The sequence below is a fragment of the Salmo salar genome, chromosome ssa02 (assembly GCF_905237065.1).
Source record: "Salmo salar chromosome ssa02, Ssal_v3.1, whole genome shotgun sequence".
Taxonomy (NCBI): Eukaryota; Metazoa; Chordata; class Actinopteri; order Salmoniformes; family Salmonidae; genus Salmo; species Salmo salar.
Window position 1 is genome coordinate 18,536,343 of NC_059443.1, and position 24,709 is coordinate 18,561,051.

Below are 24,709 nucleotides of genomic sequence, written 5' to 3' on the forward strand. Positions count from 1 at the left end.
CCAGTTATGAGTAAATGTACTTGGCGAATGAAGGTGATTCTGATACTAAATGGCGTGGTGCTGACACCTACTGGGGGATGTAATAAGTGCAATTTGCAGGAAACAGTTGGAACAGGGATCCAGTCTGATCCATTGATTGGTGGATAGTATAGCAGCCTATAGCTCTATGAGTTGGTGAGCGTCCAGGCACTGCAGTAGGCTGTGATGTGCTGATCTGCTCCCACAGCCTCTGTGTATCATGCTGTAAATAGTTCACTAACGTGTTCATTACAAGATACAGACCTCATGTTTGTATTTTGTTGGATTCCCCCTGCAATATATGGGGGCTTTTTCCCCTACCGCCTTCTCTCACCTCTATCCAGCCAGCCATGCTTTGGGTCTTGAGTCTGGTTCCTCTCAAGGTTTCTTATAGAAAGTAAATCCTTATAAGATGTACTAGCTCTTTGCAGGGTTCATACCCACTAGGTTTGTTGCAAATACATTTGCTAGATGTTTTGTAGCATACATATTACATTTGCTAGATGTTTTAATTTGAGATCTGATTAATCCAGTCCCAATCCTAAACATGGGAATGCAATAGCAGTGGCTTGGAGGTACTGCTATTCTACCATGTCCTATTCACCTGCCTAAATGAATCCAATCGACCTGCCTCAGCAAAGGTATTCCACCTTGTCTGGTGTTCTTTTTGGGGGGGCACTCTGCAGTAAAACGGGCGGCGTCACTCCAAATGCGCCAGGTAAACTGTCGCAAACTAGTGGTGTCATCATGCGCCCCCCTAACCCCGTTGTTTCTTTGTCGACACTGTCGCTAGCAAGCAGGAACTCGGACTGATACAAAGCTTCAATCGCAAACCCAGGTAAATTAATTACATTTTGAACTCTATATTTACCTTTCGTGTTAGTTCAATTGAGATCTATATTTTGTTTCGCGCTAACTGCATAGCTTCCAACTGCGACTATGGTTGTTTGCACGCTTGTGCCGCAGTGATGCTCAATCAATGCTAACGTTAGCTTGCAAGCTATATAGCTAGCTAGTCAATCCGCGCTATGCATAATTATCATTATTTTCACTGCATTTGACGTCTCGATGCATAGTTGTTTGCACTTGGGAGTTGATTGGGAACGTGTTTCTGGAACAAATCGACAGTTGTGCATGTTATTTGCGATGGACAACCGCGGTTCTACGTTACCTAGCTAGTGAACCCGCTTGGAGACTCCATCTGCGCAATATCTTGTTCGGAACATGCGTGCGCAGTCCAAACGACAACCATCCATTCAATGATGGCAATTGAGTTGATCTCTGCGGCGGGTTGCTGAGAGAAATTAAATATTTACCAGGGTATTCAATGTGTAGCAGTTAAAACCAAGATAGCTTGCCTAACGCATAGCTAATTTCAGGTTATATTCATGGAGGACTTCAGTCGGGGGATAAACGCCTGTGTGAGAGCGACAGTAAGAAGGGAATTGAGGAGTAAGGGGACTTACTGAAAAACGACTGTAAAATGACCAATTGGATCCTATGTCCATCAAGCGACAGACATCGTTGGGGGTCGGAGGCGGGATGAAATTGCACATTGATAGTTGATCCTCCTAGCTAACTAGTTGTGCGGGGTTCACTTTGACTGGGGGGGCGGGGTTGAAAATGGTGTGCATCAGAACCATCCCATAGAAAAAATAAACATGAAGGTTATTCAGTGGCGTCCTTAATTACACACTCAAGCTGATGGCAGCAGTGGTTATTAGTTAGGTTTTATAAACATTTTCAACCGCGCCAGAGATAATAAACAGAGATGCTCTCGCGTGGCTGTGTTTGATTGACCATTGCATGCATGCGTATCCCTGCGTGATGAAATTGGGTTTGATGCTGCGTTCACAACAATTGGGAACTCTGAAATCTCATACCTCAGTGCGTTTAGAGACAACTGCGAACTCGTGGGGAAAACGAGCTCCGACTAGGATTTTTTTTTTTGAACGGTCATCCAAGTCGGAAACACCGACCTCAAGATTACTGACGTCATTATTTGACCTCGTTTTTTACCCCTGAGTTCCCAGTTGTCCTGAAAGCACAAAGATTTGGGTACAGTGGCCACGAGATATATCCGGCAGCTGCTGCTTGCTCAATTAAACTGTTCTGGTTGTGTTTTTGTCACAACAATAGTTTCACGCAACAGCAGCTGTGAGACATGACAACTAGAGGCGATCTTGAATTATCATATTTAGTAACTTTTTTTTTTAGGGAGGGGGGTTGAATGTTTTGGAGTTAGCCTATGTGTATATATAGGCATAATTTCTGAAGGCTTTCTTGTGCAGATTGATATTTTCTAAAAATGTAATTGTCTGTGTCTAGAGGTGATGCGTTTTATAATAAATATTGTCTTACTGGATAATAAATAAATACAACGATTGCCTTCGCATTTCAATCAATATACTGTATCCTCTAACAAGAAATACATCCTGTTTGACATAACACTACGGCACATTTTCATTCACATGACAAGGACCGAATCTTGTATTATTTGTTGACATAATTCTATTATAATATCCACATGTTGTGAGAAAAATAACAGCCTAGGCCTTGGGACCTTGAGCTTGCACCAGTTTTGGCTACATTCTTACTCTAGCTAGTGAAACCTATGATAGAAACTACTGCATCACGTGACTCACCAGACTGGCTACAGAGCGTGTCTAGAGAAAGGAAAACGAAACTATTCTGCCCCTTCGTGCTGTTTCTCGTGTTAAGAAACTGTAAATTCAGACTTTCTATGCGTTTTTAATAGGCCTATCCATCATTTCACATTGTAACGTCTGGTATAAGTATCTTGAACGGTAGGGGTACTAGATGTCCCTTTGAAATTGAGAAGCGCTCGTGCGGTATGTACAAATAAACAACAAAAACAAACGTTTTGGGGGGATGGTAAAATACATAGAATTTTGAGAAATCTAGCCAACTAGTTTAATTACTTTTGTTGTATTTTGATAGAACGTACCAGTTTATCTGTAGACTGTTTGAAGTGTAGTCAGACTCCTGACCCCGGCAGCAGGCGTGCAGACCTCAAGATCTCTGCCATTCAAACGTGACTGAAACCTAGTCGCCTTTCTGCCGCCTTCAGGCCGGGTGGTGAGGTAGTACATCTGTGTTTTATCCCGCGAACTTTCAGGTACGTTCACTCAATTACTTAATGTCTTTCTACTGGCATCGAGTCGTTTATGCAACCCACTAAGCATGAACTTGATTTATAACACTTTGTCCAGGGGGTATACCCCAATTCTGTAATTCAAATAGAAATGACTCATCAATAATCCACACCGCGGCGTGTTTTAGGAACGGGAACATACCGAAAACAAGGCCAAACTATGTCTGTCTGGTCCATGGGTCAAAGACGTCCTAATATTTAATGCGCAGCTCTGAATATTCATATTACCCAAGGAAGCAGCAGAGGCAACTGAATTTGAGCCATGCTGGGTTGTTATTTTGGCCGTCGGTTGCCGGCTTACATTAGGGTCAGCCAGATCCCGCTTTGACCCGGGGGCACCGGACCCAGTGCTGCTGCCCGTTAATATTGCCGTGAAATAACTCGCTCCCGCTCGTCATTATATTATTTTTAATAAGGTGCATTCATAGCAATCGTTTCGGGAGCAGCATGACAGACAAGTTTATGTTGACTAGCACCATGCCTGGCAGGGCTGAAATCTGAGGAGCAGGGTTGAGTGTCTTCCTGTGGTCAGTGACAGATATCATTGAGTGCAGGGAAGAAGCTTTGTGGTGTGGCATTTTCATTAAAAATACCCCCGCCCCATCATATTCTATGCCCTAAAGATTTATATGTCATCTGCGTGAAATTACTAGTGCGTATTAAATATTTCAGCTGAGAAAATAACCAGCAAATGAATGTTTGAATTGAATGTCAGGTTTGCTGTACTAGAAGGTGACCATAATATGAAAAGGTCTTTGAAAATATTCCTGTATGTTCTATGGCAAGAAGTCGGTGCTCAACCAACGTGAGTAGAGGTGCAACCTGTGTAGACATCATTGGACTCTCATTAGTACTACCAGCTGAAGAGTTTTCTCCCTGATTGTCTTCCCCATGCCCTATACGAACTTGTCCATTCCTGTTGTGATTATTCTCAAGAAGGCCATTGAAGGCTGAAACGTCAATCTTTTAGACTTGTCTAATAAAATGACTTATTTTTAATGGTGAGCGAGCGTTACTCCTTTTCCTGTCCAATGTGTGTTCTATGTCCAACCTTTTATCAAGTTCAACGTCTATGACTTATTTGCTGTGTGTTTAGCCTGTCAACTCCTGTCCTTCACTGACCACCTTGAATCTTTCCTTCTGCCTCACTCTCACTTCCTATGTGAAGCTGCAAATCATCCGTTAAACCAGAAATAAAACAGTTAAGCCACAACCATGAATTATACATTCTGACCTTTTATACATGGCTCTCGTTGCGGCCAATTGGGTCCAACAGCATGTGACACTGGGGCTGTATTGGAGACAGGATGGAGTACAGTGAGACTGTGTAGTGTGTAAAAAAATATATGTTATTTGTCATAAGCCCTTGATCTACACTTCCTGTGTTTTTCTCCCACACTTTTTCCATTTCCATCAGGATTTTCCACCAGATTTTGACCCGTCTTATGTCCCTAGTTTCTTCTTCATATTGCTTTATATTTGGCTCTTTTATTTTTTATTTCATGGCTCTTTTCCTCACCCACTCAGTCACTTTTGCTTTCGCTCACACCCATCTCGTCCTCTCTCTCAGGTGCTGACTGCCACTTTGCGATCATCGCCCACCCGGCTGCTCTGCCAGACTGTGTTGTTGCATCAGTATCCAACACAGAGACACATCCTCCTATCTGCTGCATAACAGGCGGCCCTGGTCCCCCCTCAACCTGCCCCCTGCGCTATGAGCAGAGGACGAGGAGGGCCCCCCATAGAGCATTACCACCGACCCCCTCTCCCCCAACTGCAGGCTAAGCAACAATACTACAGAGCTGGACCCCTGGGATTTCACCCCAGAGCCCCCCCGCAACAGGCCCCACACCCAAACGTCCATTCATACCTAGGCCCAGTCCCCCCTCTAGTACCAGCCAGTGCCCACTCTCAGCCTCTCTACCCCTCCGCCCCTCCCCCATCCGGTCACAGCCCAGCCCTGAATCAGCAGAGCTCTTGTCCCAGTGGTCCTAACTCCTTCAGGCAGCAGCAGGTCCACTTCCTGAGGGGACAGAACACTGAGGCTCCCCAGTTTAGGGTGAGCCCCAGAGGAGGGGCGCAGAGCTTGAGTCGAGGGGGACCGAACGGACTCTATAACGAATCAAACCAGGCCCAGGCAGGGTACAGCAGATACTCCCAAAACGGCTCTAGGGGGAGAGGGGGATACAGCAGCGAGCGAGGCAGAGGGAACGGTAGGGACTTCGGGTACCCACCCAGTCAGGGACCCCCTAGAGGACCAACCGGCCCTAGATTCTGGAACCAGAAGCAGACTTCAACCCAAAAGCAAGGCTTCAACAGACAGTGGAGCCTTCATGCAGATTGTGCTGACGGGCCGTCTTTCTCAGAAGGCTTTCAGAGTTTATCCTTAGACAGAGAGAGGTCCTACAGAGGAAGAGTTGACAGAGGCGACAGCTTTGACAAAGCTTCTGTCTGTAGTAGTAATAATTCAAACAACAAGAGTGGCCCTACATTTCAGCCACCCGACATCCGAGAGCAAGTTTTGCAAGCCTTAGCAGATCTGATCCCCGGGGAGAAGCTACAAGCAAAGTGTTTGGCGAAAACGCTGCGGTTGCCCAAAAAGTTTATCAACCAGGCCCTTTACGGTCTCGAGCGTGATAAGAAAGCTTCAAAACACGGTGAAAGTCCTCCAGAGTGGACTGTCTACGTAGAACCACAGGAAGAACCGGAAAGTAGAGATTCTGATCCGGAAAGCCCACGTTCCCAACCGAGGGAACATTCTGTGGAGTCACAGGAAAGGCCTTCAGAAGATTGCTCTCACTTCCTGTCTGTGAAGGAGGAGGACGTTGTCATCGAAGCTGAGATCCAGCAAATTGAAGCGCAGGGTCCTGAGGGCGACAAAGAAGAAGATTACTACGTAGAATCCGATTCACACTCCTCTTCCTCAGAACCATCTGAGTCATATCGGCAACATTCCCAGTCCCAAACCCAACAACCCAGTATCAACAGCAGCAGTAACGAAGAGCTTGACCTCGACCTTGACGAGAGCGACATGGCGGACTGCGGCAGTAATCAGAAGGAGTTGATCCTGCAGTATCTGCTGGAGGCAGGGGAGGCCACGGCCCTGGTGATCTCCAAGAACCTGGGCCTGAGGGGCGCCAAGCAGGTCAACCCCACCCTGTACGCCATGGAGAAGCAGGGCGACGTGAGCCGCAACGCAGAGGTGACCCCTCACATCTGGGAGCTATCTGTCCATCGCAGGGAGAGGATGGAGAGGAGCCTCAAGGCCGAGCGCAGCGCCCCTGCAAGGGTCGAAGGAATGGGGTCCGGATTCCAGGCGGTGCCACCCGGATTGGAGTCTCTGGAGGCCAACGCTGAGGCGGTAGGTGGACACTCACACAGCGAGGGGGGGTGGGGGGGAGTTGGGTTGGGCAATTCATTGACGTCTTCCTGAATTTGGGAAACCCCCTCCCTCACTTGGAGCCCGTCTCCTACGAAGAGTTGGAAGGGGAGGATGAGTGTGGCAGTTACCCTAGTAACATAATGTTGGTTGGAACATTGAGGGGTGAACATAGCTCTGTAGATTCCGAGCTGAGAATGCCAGGTCTGGAGCCCTTCACCCCGCCTGACACCGATCCCACTGACCCTCCAACTTCTGCTCCACTTCTTTCTTTCCTCACCTACTTCCTCCTCTTCATCCCTCTATCAGGAGGACGAGTCGAATGGAGGGCAGTGGGCGACCGACGATATCCCAGAATTCCTCAACGCCATCAGCCGGGATGGAGGGGGGACAGTAGCAGTCTCCCTGGCAGCGCCCCCACCTCAGAACCTCCGTGCCAAACTCCAGGAGGTGAGGGCCAAGAACCCCGTCAGCGGCCTGATGGAGTTTGCCCAGTACCAGGGACACAGTTGCGAGTTCCTGCTCCTCGACCAATCAGGGCCCTCACATGACCCCAGGTCAGTGATGTCATAATGCTCCCAACCAATCATGGTTGGCCGTTGCTGGTATGTCTAGAGGAAACTAGCTGATTGATTTAGTAAATTCAGAAAAAAAAATTGCAAGAGAAAGTGTGACGAAGAAATATAAAAAAGTGTGTTGTCCCTGCTCTTTCTTGTTACCTCTCACTCCCTTGTATTTTTCTGTCTCTCAGATTCCGTATGCAGGTCATGCTGGACGGCAGGTTGTTTCCTGTTGCTGAGGCATCTAATAAAAAGGTGGCTAAGAAAGATGCTGCCGCAGCAACCCTGAGGATTCTGCTGCGTGAGATAGAGGGTGGAGGGGCTGAGGAGGGGCTCACTGCAGGGGTGGACCAGGCCATGGACCCCACCTCTGACGTCCCTGTAAGTGTGTGTGTGTGTGTGTGTGGAGGTTAGTAATAATCAATGTGCTCTGTTGTGTTTGATTGTGTTGTAAAGGCTGAAGATTTATGTCTTCTTTTGTTCAATCCTTTTATTGCTCTCTCCCTCGCTCTCTGTCTCGCTCTCTCCCTCCCTCGCTGTCTCGCTCTCCGTCTCTGTCAGGAGGTAGTGGAGGGTCCGCCCCAGGCCCTGTCCCGTTCCCTGCCGGGGGGTAAGAACCCCGTGTCCATGCTGATGGAGTACAGTCAGCGCACTGGAAACCCCATCGAGTTCATCAACACTGGACAGGAGGGCCCACCTCACGACCCACGGTATCCATCTGTCTACATCCTTCTCATCAGGGATGGGGTCAATTCGAAATGAAGTCAGTCAATTTAGGAAATAAACTGACATTCCAATTCAATAATTGAAGAAATAGCATCCATTTTCAATGATTTCTCTATAAACTGGAAAGGACAAGCTATTTATTTCAAGTTTTTCAATTTTTGAATTTAAATTCAAATCACTTCCTGAATTGAGTGACTTCAATTCGAATTGAGCCCAACCCTGCTTCTCATTTTTCTCTTCCTGGTTCTCTTCTATACATGAATCATTAGGGAAGGTGGGCCTGCCCTCACCTCTCTCCCTCGGGAGCAGTTATGTGTGTCCTGGATGACTTTCATACTGCAGCAGTCTGCTGACTGGATGATACAACAGCACCTCTGTCTCTCTCTGCATTTAACCTTCCCCCTAGGCACCTACAGTACTGTCCCGCAGTAATCTGATACTGGGAAGTGTGACCATCTTTGTCCCTCTCTTTCCCTCCTCTTCCTGAGCGCTGTAGTCTCTGAAGCAGATTCACAGCTCTACTCTTTGATGCCCCCATGTGGTTAGAGAGGAATGTCCTCTTACCTCTCTCACCGATGTATGTTTAGGGTGTATAAGTTAGTCTCTGCTCCCTCCTCAGGTTCATGTTCAGGGTGAAGATAGGGGAAAGCCTGTGTGCTGAGAGCTCAGCCCCCAGTAAGAAGGCTGCCAGGCAGCTGGCTGCAGAGGAGGCAGTCAAGGAGTTAATGGCCGACGGGAGACTGCAGCTCAACAAGGTGAGTAAAGGACCCAAACATGGGACTGAAAGATGTTTAAACTAAATGGATGGTTCCCTGAAAAAAACACTACCCCATCTATTTAGGATTTAGGCTTGACAAGCTAGCTAGTTGTTTATCTATGGACTGACAGAATGTCATAAGACCCAGGCGTGTGGACTTCTCATTGTGCCTCCAGGCCGCGATTCTAAGAAAAGATCCTCTGAACACTAAGATCACTCTTCCCTCTCCTCCCACCTCCTCTCCTCCATCTTTTCACTGCCTTACCTCTCTTCTCCTCCCTCGATCTCCATTACCCTGTCCTCTCCAGCCCCAGTTTCCCCTGTGTCTGTCTGGTGATGAAGGGGGCTTCATGCCCGCTTGCCCCTCCCTGCCCCCGCTGACAGAGGAGGAGCTGCGTTCTGCCCACGAGGCGGGGGTTGGTGACCTCATCAGCCACCTAAACAACAACGCCGTGTCAGGCCTGCTGGAGTACGCCCGGGCCAGGGGCTTCGCTGCAGAGATACGACTGGTCGGCCAGTCAGGACCACCACACGAGCCCAAGTCAGTACACACATTCTTGCCCACACACACTAACATACACACTCTAAAGTGTAATTCAGAGTCCCCAGCTGCAGAGCTGCGGTAGTCCCGCGGTCCATTGTGACATATAACACTATGAAAGCCAACGGTTGAATATTGTAAAACGTGGCTGTGTGAACATGGATGCTTAACTCTCCACTCTCTTTCAGGTTTACCTACCAGGCTAAACTAGGGGGTCGCTGGTTCCCTCCTGTCTGTGCTTCCAATAAGAAGCAAGGGAAACAGGAAGCAGCTGATGCAGCTCTGAGGGTTCTGATTGGAGAGGCAGAGAAGGCTGCCCGCACCGGGGAACTAACCCCTGCAGAGGTCAATTTGGGTCACGGGAGGACAGTGGTTTTCTCATTGGGTCTCGAGCTGAAAAAGTTTAAGAATGGCTGCTATACTATGAATACACTGTTAATACTATGATTCTGCTAGAACCTACTTTTGTACCTGGTGGGCCGTCCATATCCTGTTATTGTTTCTGTCTCTAGCTGCCACTGAGTGGTGGGACAATCCATGACCAGATCGCCATGTTGAGTCACCAGCGCTTCAACGCCCTCACCACACGCATACAGCACAGTCTTCTGGGAAGGAAGATCCTCGCCACCATCGTCATGAAGAGGGGGGAAGGGCTGGGGACCGTGGTCAGCCTGGGAACAGGTACCTGCCGTGTGTGTGTGTGTGTGTGTACGCGAGAGAAAATAACAAGCCTTTTGGAATGATTTTTAACCCTTTGAGATAAATACATTTATTTTTTGTTTGATTTTCTCCTCAGGAAATCGCTGTGTTAAAGGGGAGGAGCTGAGTCTTAAAGGGGACACCGTTAATGACTGCCACGCAGAAATCATCTCCAGGAGAGGATTTATCAGGTAGGAAGTTACTGCTGCTCATTTATCTTCCGTTCTGTCCTTTTATATAACCAGTCTTCCCCTTCCTCCTTTGCTCTTCGTTTTGATTCCTTTATAGCTACTCTCCCTGCCTTTCTGAAACCTCCCTCTCTCTCTACAGGGTGTCATATGTCAGCTGTGAAGTCATTACAGACTATGATGTGTGTTAATGTGTCTGTGGAGTCCATCTGGTTAGTTGTAGAGTGTATTAACGCCACTTACCAGATCCTCTCCACCAGTCTCCCTTTATCTGTGTGTTGGATCCTGGACACTGGCACTGATCTATCTCAATCACTCAATTATGGATTGTACCTTTCTTCTCACCCCCCCTCTCTCTCCAGGTTTCTGTATGCTGAGTTGCTGAAGCACTGTGAAGGATCAGAGGACAGCATATTTGAGCCAGCTGAGGAGAACAAGCTCCGGATCAAACCTGACACCACCTTCCACCTCTATATCAGGTGGGCCTACGGAAGATGTCTCTTCCTCGCTTTTTGACCCTTCACCCCATGGCTCATTCTTTTCAACCTACTGTCTTCTCTCCCCTTTCCTTCTGTGCCCTGGAACTCAACTGGGCCACCAACCCACCTCCACACACACATTGTTCTAGGAGTTTGAGAAGCCAGGGTTTTTTTCTGCATAGAAAAGTCTTGGGCGGGCCGCTTAAGTGTTTTCGGGCCACGTATGTCAAAACAGTAAAATAAAAAATGTAATGTTTAGATAATGATTTCCGGGGTGGAAAAACGTTGTCAGTGTAAACTTAAGACTAAAACCAGATATAAAGTGTGTAGAAAATATAATGGCACTATATATTCTATAATAAGATCCTCTTTGAGAACTAACAATGACCCAAATAGTCAGGGGGAATAAAAATTCCCAAAATGAAATTCCCACTCAGGAGTATTTTTGTCATGGCATGGGGCCCTATTGATTTTGTTATAAAGTTTGAGTCCCTCAGATAAAATGAGCCATGAAAACAATTGTAGAATTGCAAGTTTTGTCACTGGCCAACAGGAGGGTCTCTAAAATGTAGTTGGCCACGCCCACCATCTAAGCCTCATTTTGATCCAGATAAAACCCTGGAAGATGCTTCTAGTTAATGACCTGCTCCTATCCACATATATATATCTACCTCTCTCCCTCTCTCCCTCTCTCTCTCTCTCCCTTCGCGCTCTCTCTCTCTCTCTCTCTCTCTCTCTCTCTCTCTCTCTCTCTCTCTCTCTCTCTCTCTCTCTCCTCTCTCGCTCTGCCTCTTTCCCTCTCTCGCTCTACCTCTCGCTCTCCCTCTCTCGCTCTCTCCCTCTCTCGCTCTGCCTCTCTCCCTCTCTCGCTCTGCCTCTCTCCCTCTCTCGCTCTGCCTCTCTCCCTCTCTCGCTCTGCCTCTCTCCCTCTCTCGCTCTGCCTCTCTCCCTCTCTCGCTCTGCCTCTCTCCCCTCTCTCGCTCTGCCTCTCTCCCTCTGCCTCTCCCTCTCTCGCTCTGCCTCTCTCCCTCTGCCTCTCTCCCTCTCTCGCTCTGCCTCTCTCCTCCCTCTCTCGCTCTGCCTCTCTCCCTCTCTCGCTCTGCCTCTCTCGCTCTCCCTCTCTCGCTCTGCCTCTCGCTCTCCCTCTCTCGCTCTGCCTCTCGCTCTCCCTCTCTCGCTCTGCCTCTCTCGCTCTCCCTCTCTCGCTCTGCCTCTCGCTCTCCCTCTCTCGCTCTGCCTCTCGCTCTCCCTCTCTCGCTCTGCCTCTCGCTCTCCCTCTCTCGCTCTGCCTCTCGCTCTCTCCCTCTCTCGCTCTGCCTCTCGCTCTCGCTCTCTCGCTCTGCCCTCTCGCTCTCCCCCTCTCTCGCTCTGCCTCTCGCTCTCTCGCCCTTCTCTCTCGCTCTCCCTCTCGCTCTGCCTCTCGCTCTCCCTCTCTCGCTCTGCCCTCTCGCTCTGCCTCTCTCCCTCTCTCGCTCTGCCTCTCGCTCTGCCTCTCTCCCTCTCTCGCTCTGCCTCTCTCCCTCTCTCGCTCTCCCTCTCTCGCTCTGCCTCTCTCCCTCTCTCGCTCTGCCTCTCTCGCTCTGCCTCTCTCCCTCTCTCGCTCTGCCTCTCTCTCTCCCTCTCTCGCTCTGCCTCTCGCTCTCCCTCTCTCGCTCTGCCTCTCGCTCTCCCTCTCTCGCTCTGCCTCTCGCTCTCCCTCTCTCGCTCTGCCTCTCGCTCTCCCTCTCTCGCTCTGCCTCTCGCTCTCCCCTCCTCTCGCTCTGCCTCTCGCTCTGCCTCTCGCTCTCTCTCGCTCCTCTCTCGCTCTGCCTCTCGCTCTCTCGCTCTGCCTCTCTCGCTCTCCTCTCGCTCTGCCTCTCTCGCTCTCTCGCTCTGCCTCTCGCTCTGCCTCTCGCTCTCGCTCTCTCGCTCTGCCTCTCTCCCTCTCTCGCTCTGCCTCTCTCCCTCTCTCGCTCTGCCTCTCTCCCTCTCTCGCTCTGCCTCTCGCTCTCTCTCGCTCTGCCTCTCGCTCTCCCTCTCTCGCTCTGCCTCTCGCTCTCCCTCTCTCGCTCTGCCTCTCGCTCTCCCTCTCTCGCTCTGCCTCTCGCTCTCCGCTCTCTCGCTCTGCCTCTCGCTCTCCTCTCTCTCGCTCTGCCTCTCGCTCTCCCTCTCTCGCTCTGCCTCTCGCTCTCTCTCGCTCTCTCGCTCTGCCTCTCTGCTCGCTCTCTCGCTCTGCCTCTCGCTCTCCCTCTCTCGCTCTGCCTCTCGCTCTCCCTCTCTCGCTCTCGCTCTCTCTCTCGCTCTCTCGCTCTCCCTCTCTCGCTCTACCTCTCGCTCTACCTCTCTCCCTCTCTCGCTCTACCTCTCTCCCTCTCTCGCTCTCCCTCTCTCCCTCTCTCGCTCTACCGCTCTCCCTCTCTCGCTCTACCTCTCGCTCTCCCTCTCTCGCTCTACCTCTCGCTCTCCCTCTCTCGCTCTACCTCTCGCTCTCCCTCTCTCGCTCTACCTCTCGCTCTCCCTCTCTCGCTCTCCCTCTCGCTCTCCCTCTCTCGCTCTACCTCTCGCTCTCCCTCTCTCGCTCTCCCTCTCTCGCTCTCGCTCTCCTCTCTCGCTCTCCTCTCCTCTCTCGCTCTCTCGCTCTCCCTCTCTCGCTCTCCCTCTCTCGCTCTCCTCTCTCGCTCTCCCTCTCTCGCTCTCCCTCTCTCGCTCTACCTCTCTCTCGCTCTCCCTCTCTCTCGCTCTCCTCTCTCTCGCTCTCCCTATCTCTCTCGCTCTCCCTCCCTCTCTCGCTCTCCCTCTCTCTCGCTCTCTCTCTCGCTCTCTCTCTCGCTCTCCCTATCTCTCGCTCTCCCTATCTCTCTCGCTCTCGCCTATCTCTCTCGCTCTCTCTCTCTCGCTCTCTCCCTATCTCTCTCGCTCTCCCTATCTCTCTCGCTCTCTCTCGCTCTCTCTCTCGCTCCTCTCTCTCGCTCTCTCTCTCGCTCTCTCCTCTCTCTCGCTCTCCCTCTCGCTCTCCCTCTCTCGCTCTCGCTCTCTCGCTCTCCCTCTCTCGCTCTCCCCTCTCTCGCTCTCCCTCTCTCGCTCTGCCTCTCGCTCTCTCTCTCGCTCTGCCTCTCTCTCCTCTCGCTCTCCTCTCGCTCTCTCCTCTCTCGCTCTCTCTCTCTGCTCTCCCTCTCTCGCTCTGCCTCTCTGCTCTCTCCCTCTCTCGCTCTGCCTCTCTCTCTCGCTCTGCCTCTCGCTCTCCCTCTCTCGCTCTGCCTCTCGCTCTCCCTCTCTCGCTCTGCCTCTCGCTCTCCCTCTCTCGCTCTGCCTCTCGCTCTCCCTCTCTCGCTCTGCCTCTCGCTCTCCCTCTCTCGCTCTGCCTCTCGCTCTCCCTCTCTCGCTCTGCCTCTCTCGCTCTGCCTCCTCCCTCTCTCGCTCTGCCTCTCTGCTCTCCCTCTCTCGCTCTGCCTCTCGCTCTCCCTCTCTCGCTCTGCCTCCTCTCTCGCTCTCCCTCTCTCGCTCTGCCTCCTCTCGCTCTCTCTCGCTCTGCCTCTCGCTCCCTCTCTCGCTCTGCCTCTCGCTCTCCCTCTCTCGCTCTACCTCTCGCTCTCCCTCTCTCGCTCTGCCTCTCGCTCTCCCTCTCTCGCTCTGCCCTCTCGCTCTCCCTCTCTCGCTCTGCCCTCTCGCTCTCCCTCTCTCGCTCTCCTCTCTCGCTCTCCCTCTCTCGCTCTACCTCTCGCTCTCCCTCTCTCGCTCTACCTCCCTCTCTCGCTCTACCTCCCTCTCTCGCTCTACCTCTCCCTCTCTCGCTCTGCCTCGCTCTCCCTCTCTCGCTCTGCCTCTCCCTCTCTCGCTCTACCTCTCCCTCTCTCGCTCTCCTCTCCCTCTCTCGCTCTCTACTCTCCCTCTCTCGCTCTACCTCTCCCTCTCTCGCTCTGCCTCTCCCTCTCTCGCTCTACCTCTCTCCTCTCTCGCTCTGCCTCTCCTCTCTCTCGCTCTCGCTCTCCCTCTCTCGCTCTCCCTCTCTCTCTCGCCCCTCTCTCGCTCTCCTCTCTCCCTCTCTCTCGCTCTCCCTCTCTCTCGCTCTCCTCTCTCTCGCTCTCCTCTCTCTCGCTCTCCCTATCTCTCTCGCTCTCCCTCTCTCTCGCTCTCCCTCTCTCTCGCTATCGCTCTCGCTCTCGCTATCTCTCTCCCTCTCCCTCTCGCCTCGCTCTGCCTCTCGCTCTCCCTCTCGCTCTCGCTATCTCTCTCGCTCTCGCTATCTCTCTCGCTCTCGCTATCTCTCTCGCTCTCTCTCTCTCGCTCTCCCTATCTCTCTCGCTCTCCCTATCTCTCTCGCTCTCCCTATCTCTCTCGCTCTCTCGCTCTCTCTCCCTCTCTCTCGCTCTCCCTATCTCTCTCGCTCTCCCTATCTCTCTCGCTCTCCCTATCTCTCTCGCTCTCCCTATCTCTCTCGCTCTCCCTATCTCTCTCGCTCTCCCTATCTCTCTCGCTCTCCCTATCTCTCTCGCTCTCCCTATCTCTCTCGCTCTCCCTATCGCTCTCGCTCTCCCTATCGCTCTCGCTCTCCCTATCGTTCTCGCTCTCCCTCTCGCTCTCCCTCTCGCTCTCTCTCTCGCTCTCCCTATCTCTCTCGCTATCTCTCTCGCTCTCCCTCCCTCGCTCTACCTCTCCCTCTCTCGCGCTAACTCTCCCTCTCTCGCTCTACCTCTCCCTCTCTCGCTCTACCTCTCCCTCTCTCGCTCTACCTCTCCCTCTCTCGCTCTACCTCTCGCTCTCCCTCTCTCGCTCTACCTCTCGCTCTCCCTCTCTCGCTCTACCTCTCGCTCTCCCTCTCTCGCTCTGCCCCTCTCCCTCTCTCGCTCACCTCTCCCTTTCTCGCTCTACCGCTCTCCCTCTCTCGCTCTCCCTCTCTCGCTCTCCCTCTCTCGCTCTACCTCTCTCGCTCTCCCTCTCTCGCTCTACCTCCCTCTCTCGCTTACTCCCTCTCTCGCTCTACCTCCCTCTCTCGCTTCTCCCTCTCTCGCTCTACTCCCTCTCTCGCTCTCCCCCTCTCTCGCTCTCCTCTCCCTCTCTCGCTCTACCTCTCTCCCTCTCTCGCTCTCTCTCTCCCTCTCTCGCTCTACCTCTCCCTCTCTCGCTCTACCTCTCCCTCTCTCGCTCTACCTCTCCCTCTCTCGCTCTACCTCTCCCTCTCTCCCTCTCCCTCTCTCGCTCTCCCTATCTCTCTCGCTCTCCCTATCTCTCTCGCTCTCCCTATCTCTCTCGCTCTCCCTCTCTCTCTCGCTCTCCCTCTCGCTCTCGCTCTCCCTACCTCTCTCGCTCTCTCTCTCTCCCTCTCTCGCTCTCTCCCTCTCTCGCTCTACCCCTCTCTCTCGCTCTACCCCTCTCTCTCGCTCTCTCGCTCTCTCTCTCGCTCTCTCTCTCTCTCGCTCCCCGCCCCCCCCCCCTCCGCACCTCGCTCTCCCGCTCCCTCTCCTCTCGCCTCTCCTCTCTCTCCTCTCTCCGTTCCCATCGCTCTCGCTCTCCCTCTCTCTCCCTCTCCCTCTCTCTCGCTCTCCTTCTCTCTCGCTCTCCTCTCCCTCTCTCTCGCTCTCCCTGCTCTCCCTCTCTCTCTCGCTCTACCTCTCTCTCTCTCGCTCTCTCTCCCTCTCTCCCTCTCTCTCTCGCTCTCTCGCTCTCCCTCTCGCTCCCTCTCTCCCTCTCTCGCTCTCCTCCTCTCTCTCTCGCTCTCCCTCTCTCTCTCTCTCGCTCTCTCTCTCTCTCCCTCTCTCTCTCGCTCTCTCCCTCTCTCGCTCTACCTCTCTCTCTCTCCCTCTACCTCTCGCTCTCCTCCTCTCCCTCTCTCTCTCGCTCTACCTCTCTCTCTCGCTCTACCTCTCTCTCTCGCTCTACCTCTCTCTCTCGCTCTACCTCTCTCTCTCGCTCTACCTCTACCTCTCGCTCTACCTCTCCCTCTCTCTCTCGCTCTACCTCCTCTCGCTCTACCTCCCTCTCTCGCGCTACCTCTCTCGCTCTACCTCTCTCTCGCTCCTCTCTCGCCTACCTCTCCTCTCTCGCTAACTCTCCCTCTCTCGCTCTACCTCTCTCTCTCTCGCTCTACCTCTCTCTCTCGCTCTACCCTCTCTCTCTCGCTCTACCTCTCCTCTCTCGCTCTACCTCTCCCTCTCTCGCTCTACCTCTCCCTCTCTCGCTCTACCTCTCCTCTCTCGCTCTACCTCTCGCTCTCTCTCTCGCTCTACCTCTCGCTCTACTCTCGCTCTCTCGCTCTACCTCTCGCTCTCTCGCTCCTCTCTCTCTCGCTCTCTCGCTCTACCTCTCGCTCTCTCGCTCTACCTCTCGCTCTCTCGCTCTCCCTCTCTCGCTCTACCCTCTCGCTCTCCCTCTCTCTCTCGCTCTCCCTCTCTCTCTCGCTCTACCTCTCTCTCTCGCTCTACCTCTACCTCTCGCTCTACCTCTCGCTCTACCTCTCGCTCTACCTCTCCCTCTCTCTCTTGCTCTCTCTCGCTCTACCTCTCCCTCTCTCTCTTGCTCTCTCTCGCGCTACCTCTCTCGCGCTACCTCTCTCGCTCTACCTCGCTCTACCTCTCTCTCTCTCTCGCTCTCTCGCTCTCCCTCCCTCTCTCGCGCTACCTCTCTCGCGCTACCTCTCTCGCGCTACCTCTCTCTCCCTCTCTCGCGCTACCTCTCTCGCGCTACCTCACTCTACCTCTCCCCCAGTACTGCTCCGTGTGGAGACGGGGCGTTGTTTGATAAGTCATGCAGCGAAGACGCGGGGGACGGCCAGGGCCACCAGCCCCTGTTTGAGAACGCCAAGCAGGGCAAGCTGCGCACCAAGGTGGAGAATGGTGAGTTACAGCCAGATGCCATCTGCAGGACTGTTCCATGAGGATCCCCTCTGTTACTGAGGACAAGCACATAGAGCCACCATGTTGCTTAACTCCCTTCTCTGCAGGCCAAACAGAGCATGACTACACATTCACACCTCATTTGCTGCTGCTGCCACAAACACACCTGGTAGAAAGGACAAATATCCCAATGGATTTGAATGTTCCAGTCTAGAACATGGACTGTGTGATTCTAGTGTACAACCATCACTTTGACCACTGTCTCTCTCATACACCCAATTCCTCATACTGCATGGCTTTGTCTTTGGAGTCAAAAGTTGACCTCAAGAGTGTCTGTGCCATGTGTAGGTGAGGGCACCATCCCGGTAGAGTCATCGACCATCGTGCCCACCTGGGACGGCATCCAGCACGGCGAGCGTCTGAGGACCATGAGCTGCAGCGACAAGATCCTTCGCTGGAACGTCCTGGGTCTGCAGGGAGCCCTGCTCTCCAACTTCCTCCATCCTATCTACCTGGCTTCAATCACCCTGGGTGAGGGGGGAGGGGAGGAGGGAACGATAGTACAGAGAGAGAGATTGGTGGAAGGAGAGAAGAGATGAGGGAGGGGACAGGTTTGATTTGAGGGAGGATAGATTGAGTGTGGGAGTAAAGGGAGAGGGGGGGTCAACGGTCACCGTTGGCATGTCCTTATACATGTCCTTATACAGCTAACTGTCCTTATACATGTCCTTATACATGTCCTTATACAGCTAACTGTCCTCATACATGTCCTTATACAGCTAACTGTCCTCATACATGTCCTTATACAGCTAACTGTCCTCATACATGTCCTTATACAGCTAACTGTCCTCATACATGTCCTTATACAGACTGTCCGTCCATACAGCTAACTGTCCTCATACATGTCCTTATACAGCTAACTGTCCTCATACATGTCCTTATACAGCTAACTGTCCTCATACATGTCCTTATACAGCTAACTGTCCTTATACATGTCCTTATACAGCTAACTGTCCTTATACATGTCCTTATACAGCTAACTATCCTTATACATGTCCTTATACAGCTAACTGTCCTCATACATGTCCTTATACAGCTAACTGTCCTCATACATGTCCTTATACAGCTAACTGTCCTGATACATGTCCTTATACAGCTAACTATCCACCCAGACAGTCCCTGGCTGACACTGTCCTTATACTGTAGGAATCATGACCAGCTAACTATCCGCCCAGACAGTCCCTGGCTGACACTGTCCTTATACTGTAGGAATCATGACCAGCTAACTATCCGCCCAGACAGTCCCTGGCTGACACTGTCCTTATACTGTAGGAATCATGACCAGCTAACTATCCGCCCAGACAGTCCCTGGCTGACACTGTCCTTATACTGTAGGAATCGCGACCAGCTAACTATCCGCCCAGACAGTCCCTGGCTGACACTGTCCTTATACTGTAGGAATCATGACCAGCTAACTATCCGCCCAGACAGTCCCTGGCTGACACTGTCCTTATACTGTAGGAATCATGACCAGCTAACTATCCGCCCAGACAGTCCCTGGCTGACACTGTCCTTATACTGTAGGAATCATGACCAGCTAACTATCCGCCCAGACAGTCCCTGGCTGACACAGTCCTTATACTGTAGGAATCATGACCAGCTAACTATCCACCCAGACAGTCCCTGGCTGACACTGTCCTTATACTGTAGGAATCATGACCAGCTAACTATCCACCCAGACAGTCCCTGGCTGACACTGTCCTTATACTGTAGGAATCATGACCAGCTAACTATCCACCCAGACAGTCCCTGGCTGACACTGTCCTTATACTGTAGGAATCATGACCAGCTAACTGTCCACCCAGACAGTCCCTGGCTGACACTGTCCTTATACTGTAGGAATCATGACCAGCTAACTATCCACCCAGACAGTCCCTGGCTGACACTGTCCTTATACTGTAGGAATCATGACCAGCTAACTATCCGCCCAGACAGTCCCTGTCACACTGTCCTTATACTGTAGGAATCATGACCAGCTAACTATCCGCCCAGACAGTCCCTGGCTGACACTGTCCTTATACTGTAGGAATCATGACCAGCTAACTCTCCACCCAGACAGTCCCTGGCTGACCCCCTCATACATCTCTTTAAGTTACTCACCTCTCCTTGTCAGAGTTCTCTATGATGTGAATGCTCAGCCTTGTTAACATGGAAATACACTGACTTACACACTCTTCTGTCATTCTCTTTCTCTCCCTCCTTCTTTCCCTGTCACTCTCTCACCCCCCCTCTCACCTCTCTCTCTCTCGCCCCCCCTCCTCTATCGCATCTCTTCCTCTCTCTCTATCTTCTGTTTTCCCTGTCCTTGTCTTTTATATTTGTCCTTCCAGGCTACCTGTACAGCCATGGCCACCTGACACGTGCTGTCTGCTGCCGATTGGCCAGAGACGGCGAAGCCTTCTCCAAGAGTCTACCTGCTCCCTACACACTCAACCACCCCGAGGTACACATACAGAAACACACTCAACCACCCCGAGGTACACATACAGAAACACATTCAACCACCCCGAGGTACACATACAGAAACACATTCAACCACCCCGAGGTACACATACAGAAACACACTCAACCACCCCGAGGTACACATACAGAAACACACTCAACCACCCCGAGGTACACATACAGAAACACACTCAACCACCCCGAGGTACACATACAGAAACACATTCAACCACCCCGAGGTACACATACAGAAACACACTCAACCACCCCGAGGTACACATACAGAAACACATTCAACCACCCCGAGGTACACATACAGAAACACATTCAACCACCCCGAGGTACACATACAGAAACACACTCAACCACCCCGAGGTACACATACAGAAACACATTCAACCACCCCGAGGTACACATACAGAAACACACTCAACCACCCCGAGGTACACATACAGAAACACACTCAACCACCCCGAGGTACACATACAGAAACACACTCAACCACCCCGAGGTACACATACAGAAACACACTCAACCACCCCGAGGTACACATACAGAAACACACTCAACCACCCCGAGGTACACATACAGAAACACACTCAACCACCCCGAGGTACACTACAGAAACACACTCAACCACCCCGAGGTACACATACAGAAACACATTCAACCACCCCGAGGTACACATACAGAAACACATTCAACCACCCCGAGGTACACATACAGAAACACACTCAACCACCCCGAGGTACACTACAGAAACACATTCAACCACCCCGAGGTACACATACAGAAACACACTCAACCACCCCGAGGTACACATACAGAAACACATTCAACCACCCCGAGGTACACATACAGAAACACACTCAACCACCCCGAGGTAAACTACAGAAACACACTCAACCACCCCGAGGTACACATACAGAAACGCACTCAACCACCCCGAGGTACACATACAGAAACGCACTCAACCACCCCGAGGTACACATACAGAAACACACTCAACCACCCCGAGGTACACTACAGAAACACATTCAACCACCCCGAGGTACACATACAGAAACACACTCAACCACCCCGAGGTACACTACAGAAACACATTCAACCACCCCGAGGTACACATACAGAAACACACTCAACCACCCCGAGGTACACATACAGAAACACATTCAACCACCCCGAGGTACACACACACACAGTACACATACAGAAACACACTCAACCACCCCGAGGTACACACACACAGTACACATACAGAAACACACTCAACCACCCCGAGGTACACACACACACACAGTACACATACAGAAACACACTCAACCACCCCGAGGTACACACACACACACACAACACACACACACACACACACACAGTACACATACAGAAACACATACAGAAACACACTCAACCACCCCGAGGTGTACACACACACACACACACACACACACACACACACACACAGTACACATACAGAAACACACTCAACCACCCCGGTGACACACACACACACACACACACAGTACACATACAGAAACACACTCAACCATCCCGACACACACACACACACACAGTACACATACAGAAACACACTCAACCATCCCGACACACACACACACACACAGTACACATACAGAAACACACTCAACCACCCCGAGGTACACACACACACACAGTACACATACAGAAACACACTCAACCACCCCGAGGTACACATACACACACACACAGTACACAAACATTGCTTTCCCCTCTGTTTAAAATTGTTAATTCATCTGAAAGGACTTATTTAGTCTAATTTCAAATCAAAACCAAATGTTATTGGTCACATACACATATTTAGCAGCTGTTATTGCGGGTGTAGTGAAATGCCTATAATTGAACACAAACCCTCTTCCTCTCCCTTTACTCCTCCATCTCTCTCTCTCTCCATCTCTCTCTCTCTCCATCTCTCTCCATCTCTCTCTCTCATCTCTCTCTCTATCCATCTCTCTCTCTCTCCATCTCTCTGTCTCCCTTCAGGTGGGCAGGGTGAGTGTGTATGACTCGACGCGTCACACAGGGAAGACCAAGGAGTCCAGCGTGAACTGGAGTCACCCAGACCACATCACTGTGGAGGTGCTGGATGGGACCAAGGGCAAACTGGACGGGTACGCACCCCGCACCACAACTAGAACCAGACCCTCAGACCTCATCCACCCTCATCCAGATAGCAGCACCAGGTGGTTAACCTGGGCTACACAGGGCCCCATTTCAGTAGAATAGCTATCACTATTTATTCTCCATATCAAGTAGTGGCATTTCATTCATATGAAAAACATGTTGAAAATGTTTCAATCCCAGCGCAGTAGCTTCTGTGTATTCCTAAACCCTGTTTGTCTTCCCTCTAGCCCCAAACTGGACGTATCGCGGGTCTCCAAGTCCAACATCTTCCGTCAATTCCGGTCGTTATGCCAACAGTGCGGGCGCCAGGACCTGCTGGCCCTCCCGTCTTACGCCCAAGCCAAGATGGCCGCCATGTCCTTCCAGGTCGCCAAGCAGCAGTTCTTCGATGCGCTCGGTAGCCATGGTTACGGAGCCTGGATTGGCAAGCCATTGGAGGAGAAGAGCTTTGACGAAGCGGCGGCCTTCGATGGCCAAGGGGCAGGAAGTGTTGCTAATAACAACCAGGGATACAACAACAACAATAGCTATGGAAGCACAACCACTGACTATAACAGCAGCCAGTGGGGTAGTAGTGCGTACACACAGGCCATGTAGAAAGGAGGGAGAAGGGAGGGTTGGCTAGAGATGGAAGGACATGAGCCTGGAGGACAGGGGGGAAGGGAGGAGAGGAAATAGGAGCTAGCAGCGAGTACTGTATCTTCTTGAAAGAAGGGGTAGAGGTCAGACAGAGATTGGAAAGGACAGAGTTACTGAGATGGAGGGAGGGAAGGGGATAACAGGCCAGCCCAAGGGGTGAGGGTCAGACAGCAGCAAGAGAAATGGAGAGAGAGAAGGGGTTGCTACTGCTACACAAAACTACCAGAATATAGAAAGAGAGGGGAGAATAGGGGGGTTAGTAAACATGATGACTATGTGATGTAGTGACATTCAGAGCTGCATAGCATGCACTACTGCTCCACTGTAACAGTAGCTCCAGCACACTCTATCCTCACATTTACATACAGGAAAAACCCTCCCTGCCCTTCTCATACGCACACAGCCCTGTCTCTCTAGTTCAGACACCCTACACCTGACCCTGTCCTACTCGCCAGCCAGACATTCAATCACGCATGACTAGTTTAATCTGTACTTATCAGCCTGAGCATGGATAGTAGTGATCACACTTTATATATATATAAACCAGCCTTGTAACGTTTAGCTACTCCCCGACCTAGTAACCCACCCCTTTACACTGTTGTTAATGCTATGGCTACATCTACAGGTCACAGCCTGGTCCATCCCATAACTCTTGACTGTAACATAGATTTGATGATGACTAACTAGCCTAGATCATAATTCTTCTGTTATTGTTGTGTCCTGTGGTGTGTTTCGCTATTGTTCTTGAGTTTTTTTGGTGTCACTCGAGGGCCACGTCAGAAAGGACAACGGTGACGTTGAGAACTGCTGAGAACAAGTAAATCAGCTACTTGTTCTCATTTTAGGATTCATGTTGGGGGGGGTCAAAGTTCAGGTTAGGATAAGTGATTACTCGTAGTTGTGATAAAAAAGAGAAGAGAAAGGCTTTGCACTCTTGTCCTTCCTAGCGTGGCCAGAATGTGGCCAGCGGGTTTTAGGCGGACAGGGAGAAAGACTGGTTTGTTTTTATGTTTTAGTTCAGTCTGATCAAATACATTCAAGGGTGAAGCAATATATACATCATGTACATACAAATACATAAATACACAGATGTATATGCAATAACAATGTTTGTGTAGGGTATGTATATATCTCTGTGTGTGTATGTATATGTATATATTATGTATATATTTTGTAAGTCATGCCTAAAATTGATTTTCTATTGACTATTTTTTTGAAACGTTTTAACAAATGGATGACAGAAAGCATTTTTTTTCTTTTTATGGATGGAAATTCTGTCAAGTTTTAAGTGATTATAAAGACCGGCTTTGTAAAAGCTGAAATGTGTTTGTCTTTTTTTAAATGTATACTAAAGCCCTCATAACCGTGGGTACAGACTGTTAGCCAAGTATAAACACTACGGTCAACACACGTTTCAGAATGTTTGTGTGTTTCTTCAGTCTTGTTTGTCTAATGTGCAGAAAGAGTAATTGGTCATTTAAGCTATGGACTCACTAGTGGCGTGTGTGTTATGGATTCTACTGTTTGTCTTCAAAGAGGATGTCTGGTGGAGGGTTGATCTTTACACAACACTGATGCAGTGAATGGAATAAGAGTGGTGTGTGTGTGTGTTTACCAGTTATTCAGTCCCTCTGTCTAGTTGATATTCTCTGACAGCTGAGTATGGCCGGGCCCGGGGCGCTGTGAGTGACCAGAAGAGCTCTGGCTGAACTTAATATTGCCAGGCTAGGCCTGGGGGAGCTGTGAGTGACCAGAAGAGCTCTGGCTGAACTGAATATTGCCAGGCTAGGCCTGGGGGAGCTGTGAGTGACCAGAAGAGCTCTGGCTGAACTGAATATTGCCAGGCTAGGCCTGGGGGAGCTGTGAGTGACCAGAAGAGCTCTGGCTGAACTGAATATTGTTAGGCTAGGGCTGTTCAAGTTAGAGTAGCTGGTGTGTCTATTTAGCTGGCATGCCTGCTGGCAAGATTGATAGACTTTAGAAAAGCAAACAATTACTAAATGAAATGAGTAAGACATTGCTTTCAATCTTTTCCACAGATTTTAGCTGAGATGCAGAGAAGCATATTTAGTTT

At 51.0% G+C, this 24,709-nt stretch overlaps 2 protein-coding genes across 6 annotated transcripts in view; one reads left to right on the top strand and one right to left on the bottom strand.

Moving 5' to 3' along the window:
• Nucleotides 1-3,239, bottom strand: part of LOC106605885 (neuronal acetylcholine receptor subunit alpha-7) — a 38,719-nt gene extending 35,480 nt beyond the window's left edge. The window contains exon 1 of one of the 2 annotated variants that reach the window (XM_045698944.1): nt 2,987-3,239. The gene's annotated coding sequence lies outside the window, so the exon portion shown is untranslated. The remainder of the gene's footprint in view (nt 1-2,986) is intronic. The other variant, XM_045698950.1, reaches the window with a different exon arrangement.
• LOC106573969 (double-stranded RNA-specific adenosine deaminase) lies at nt 758-23,957 on the top strand. 4 transcript variants are annotated; one of them, XM_045698936.1, is made up of 16 exons: nt 758-856; nt 4,764-6,554; nt 6,882-7,129; nt 7,324-7,513; nt 7,694-7,842; nt 8,478-8,613; nt 8,924-9,156; nt 9,345-9,501; nt 9,669-9,837; nt 9,953-10,046; nt 10,406-10,522; nt 17,204-17,331; nt 17,680-17,862; nt 19,722-19,834; nt 21,856-22,055; nt 22,224-23,957. In XM_045698936.1, exons 2-16 carry the CDS (start codon nt 4,908-4,910, stop codon nt 22,591-22,593), a joined length of 4,134 nt encoding a protein of 1,377 aa, XP_045554892.1. In that variant the 5' UTR covers nt 758-856; nt 4,764-4,907; the 3' UTR covers nt 22,594-23,957. The 4 variants fall into 4 exon arrangements, with proteins under 4 accessions (XP_045554892.1, XP_045554893.1, XP_045554891.1 ...); XM_045698937.1 differs by having other exon boundaries at nt 765-856; nt 4,611-6,554; XM_045698935.1 differs by lacking the exon at nt 758-856 and adding an exon at nt 2,981-3,157.
• Nucleotides 23,958-24,709: the final 752 nt, after the last annotated feature.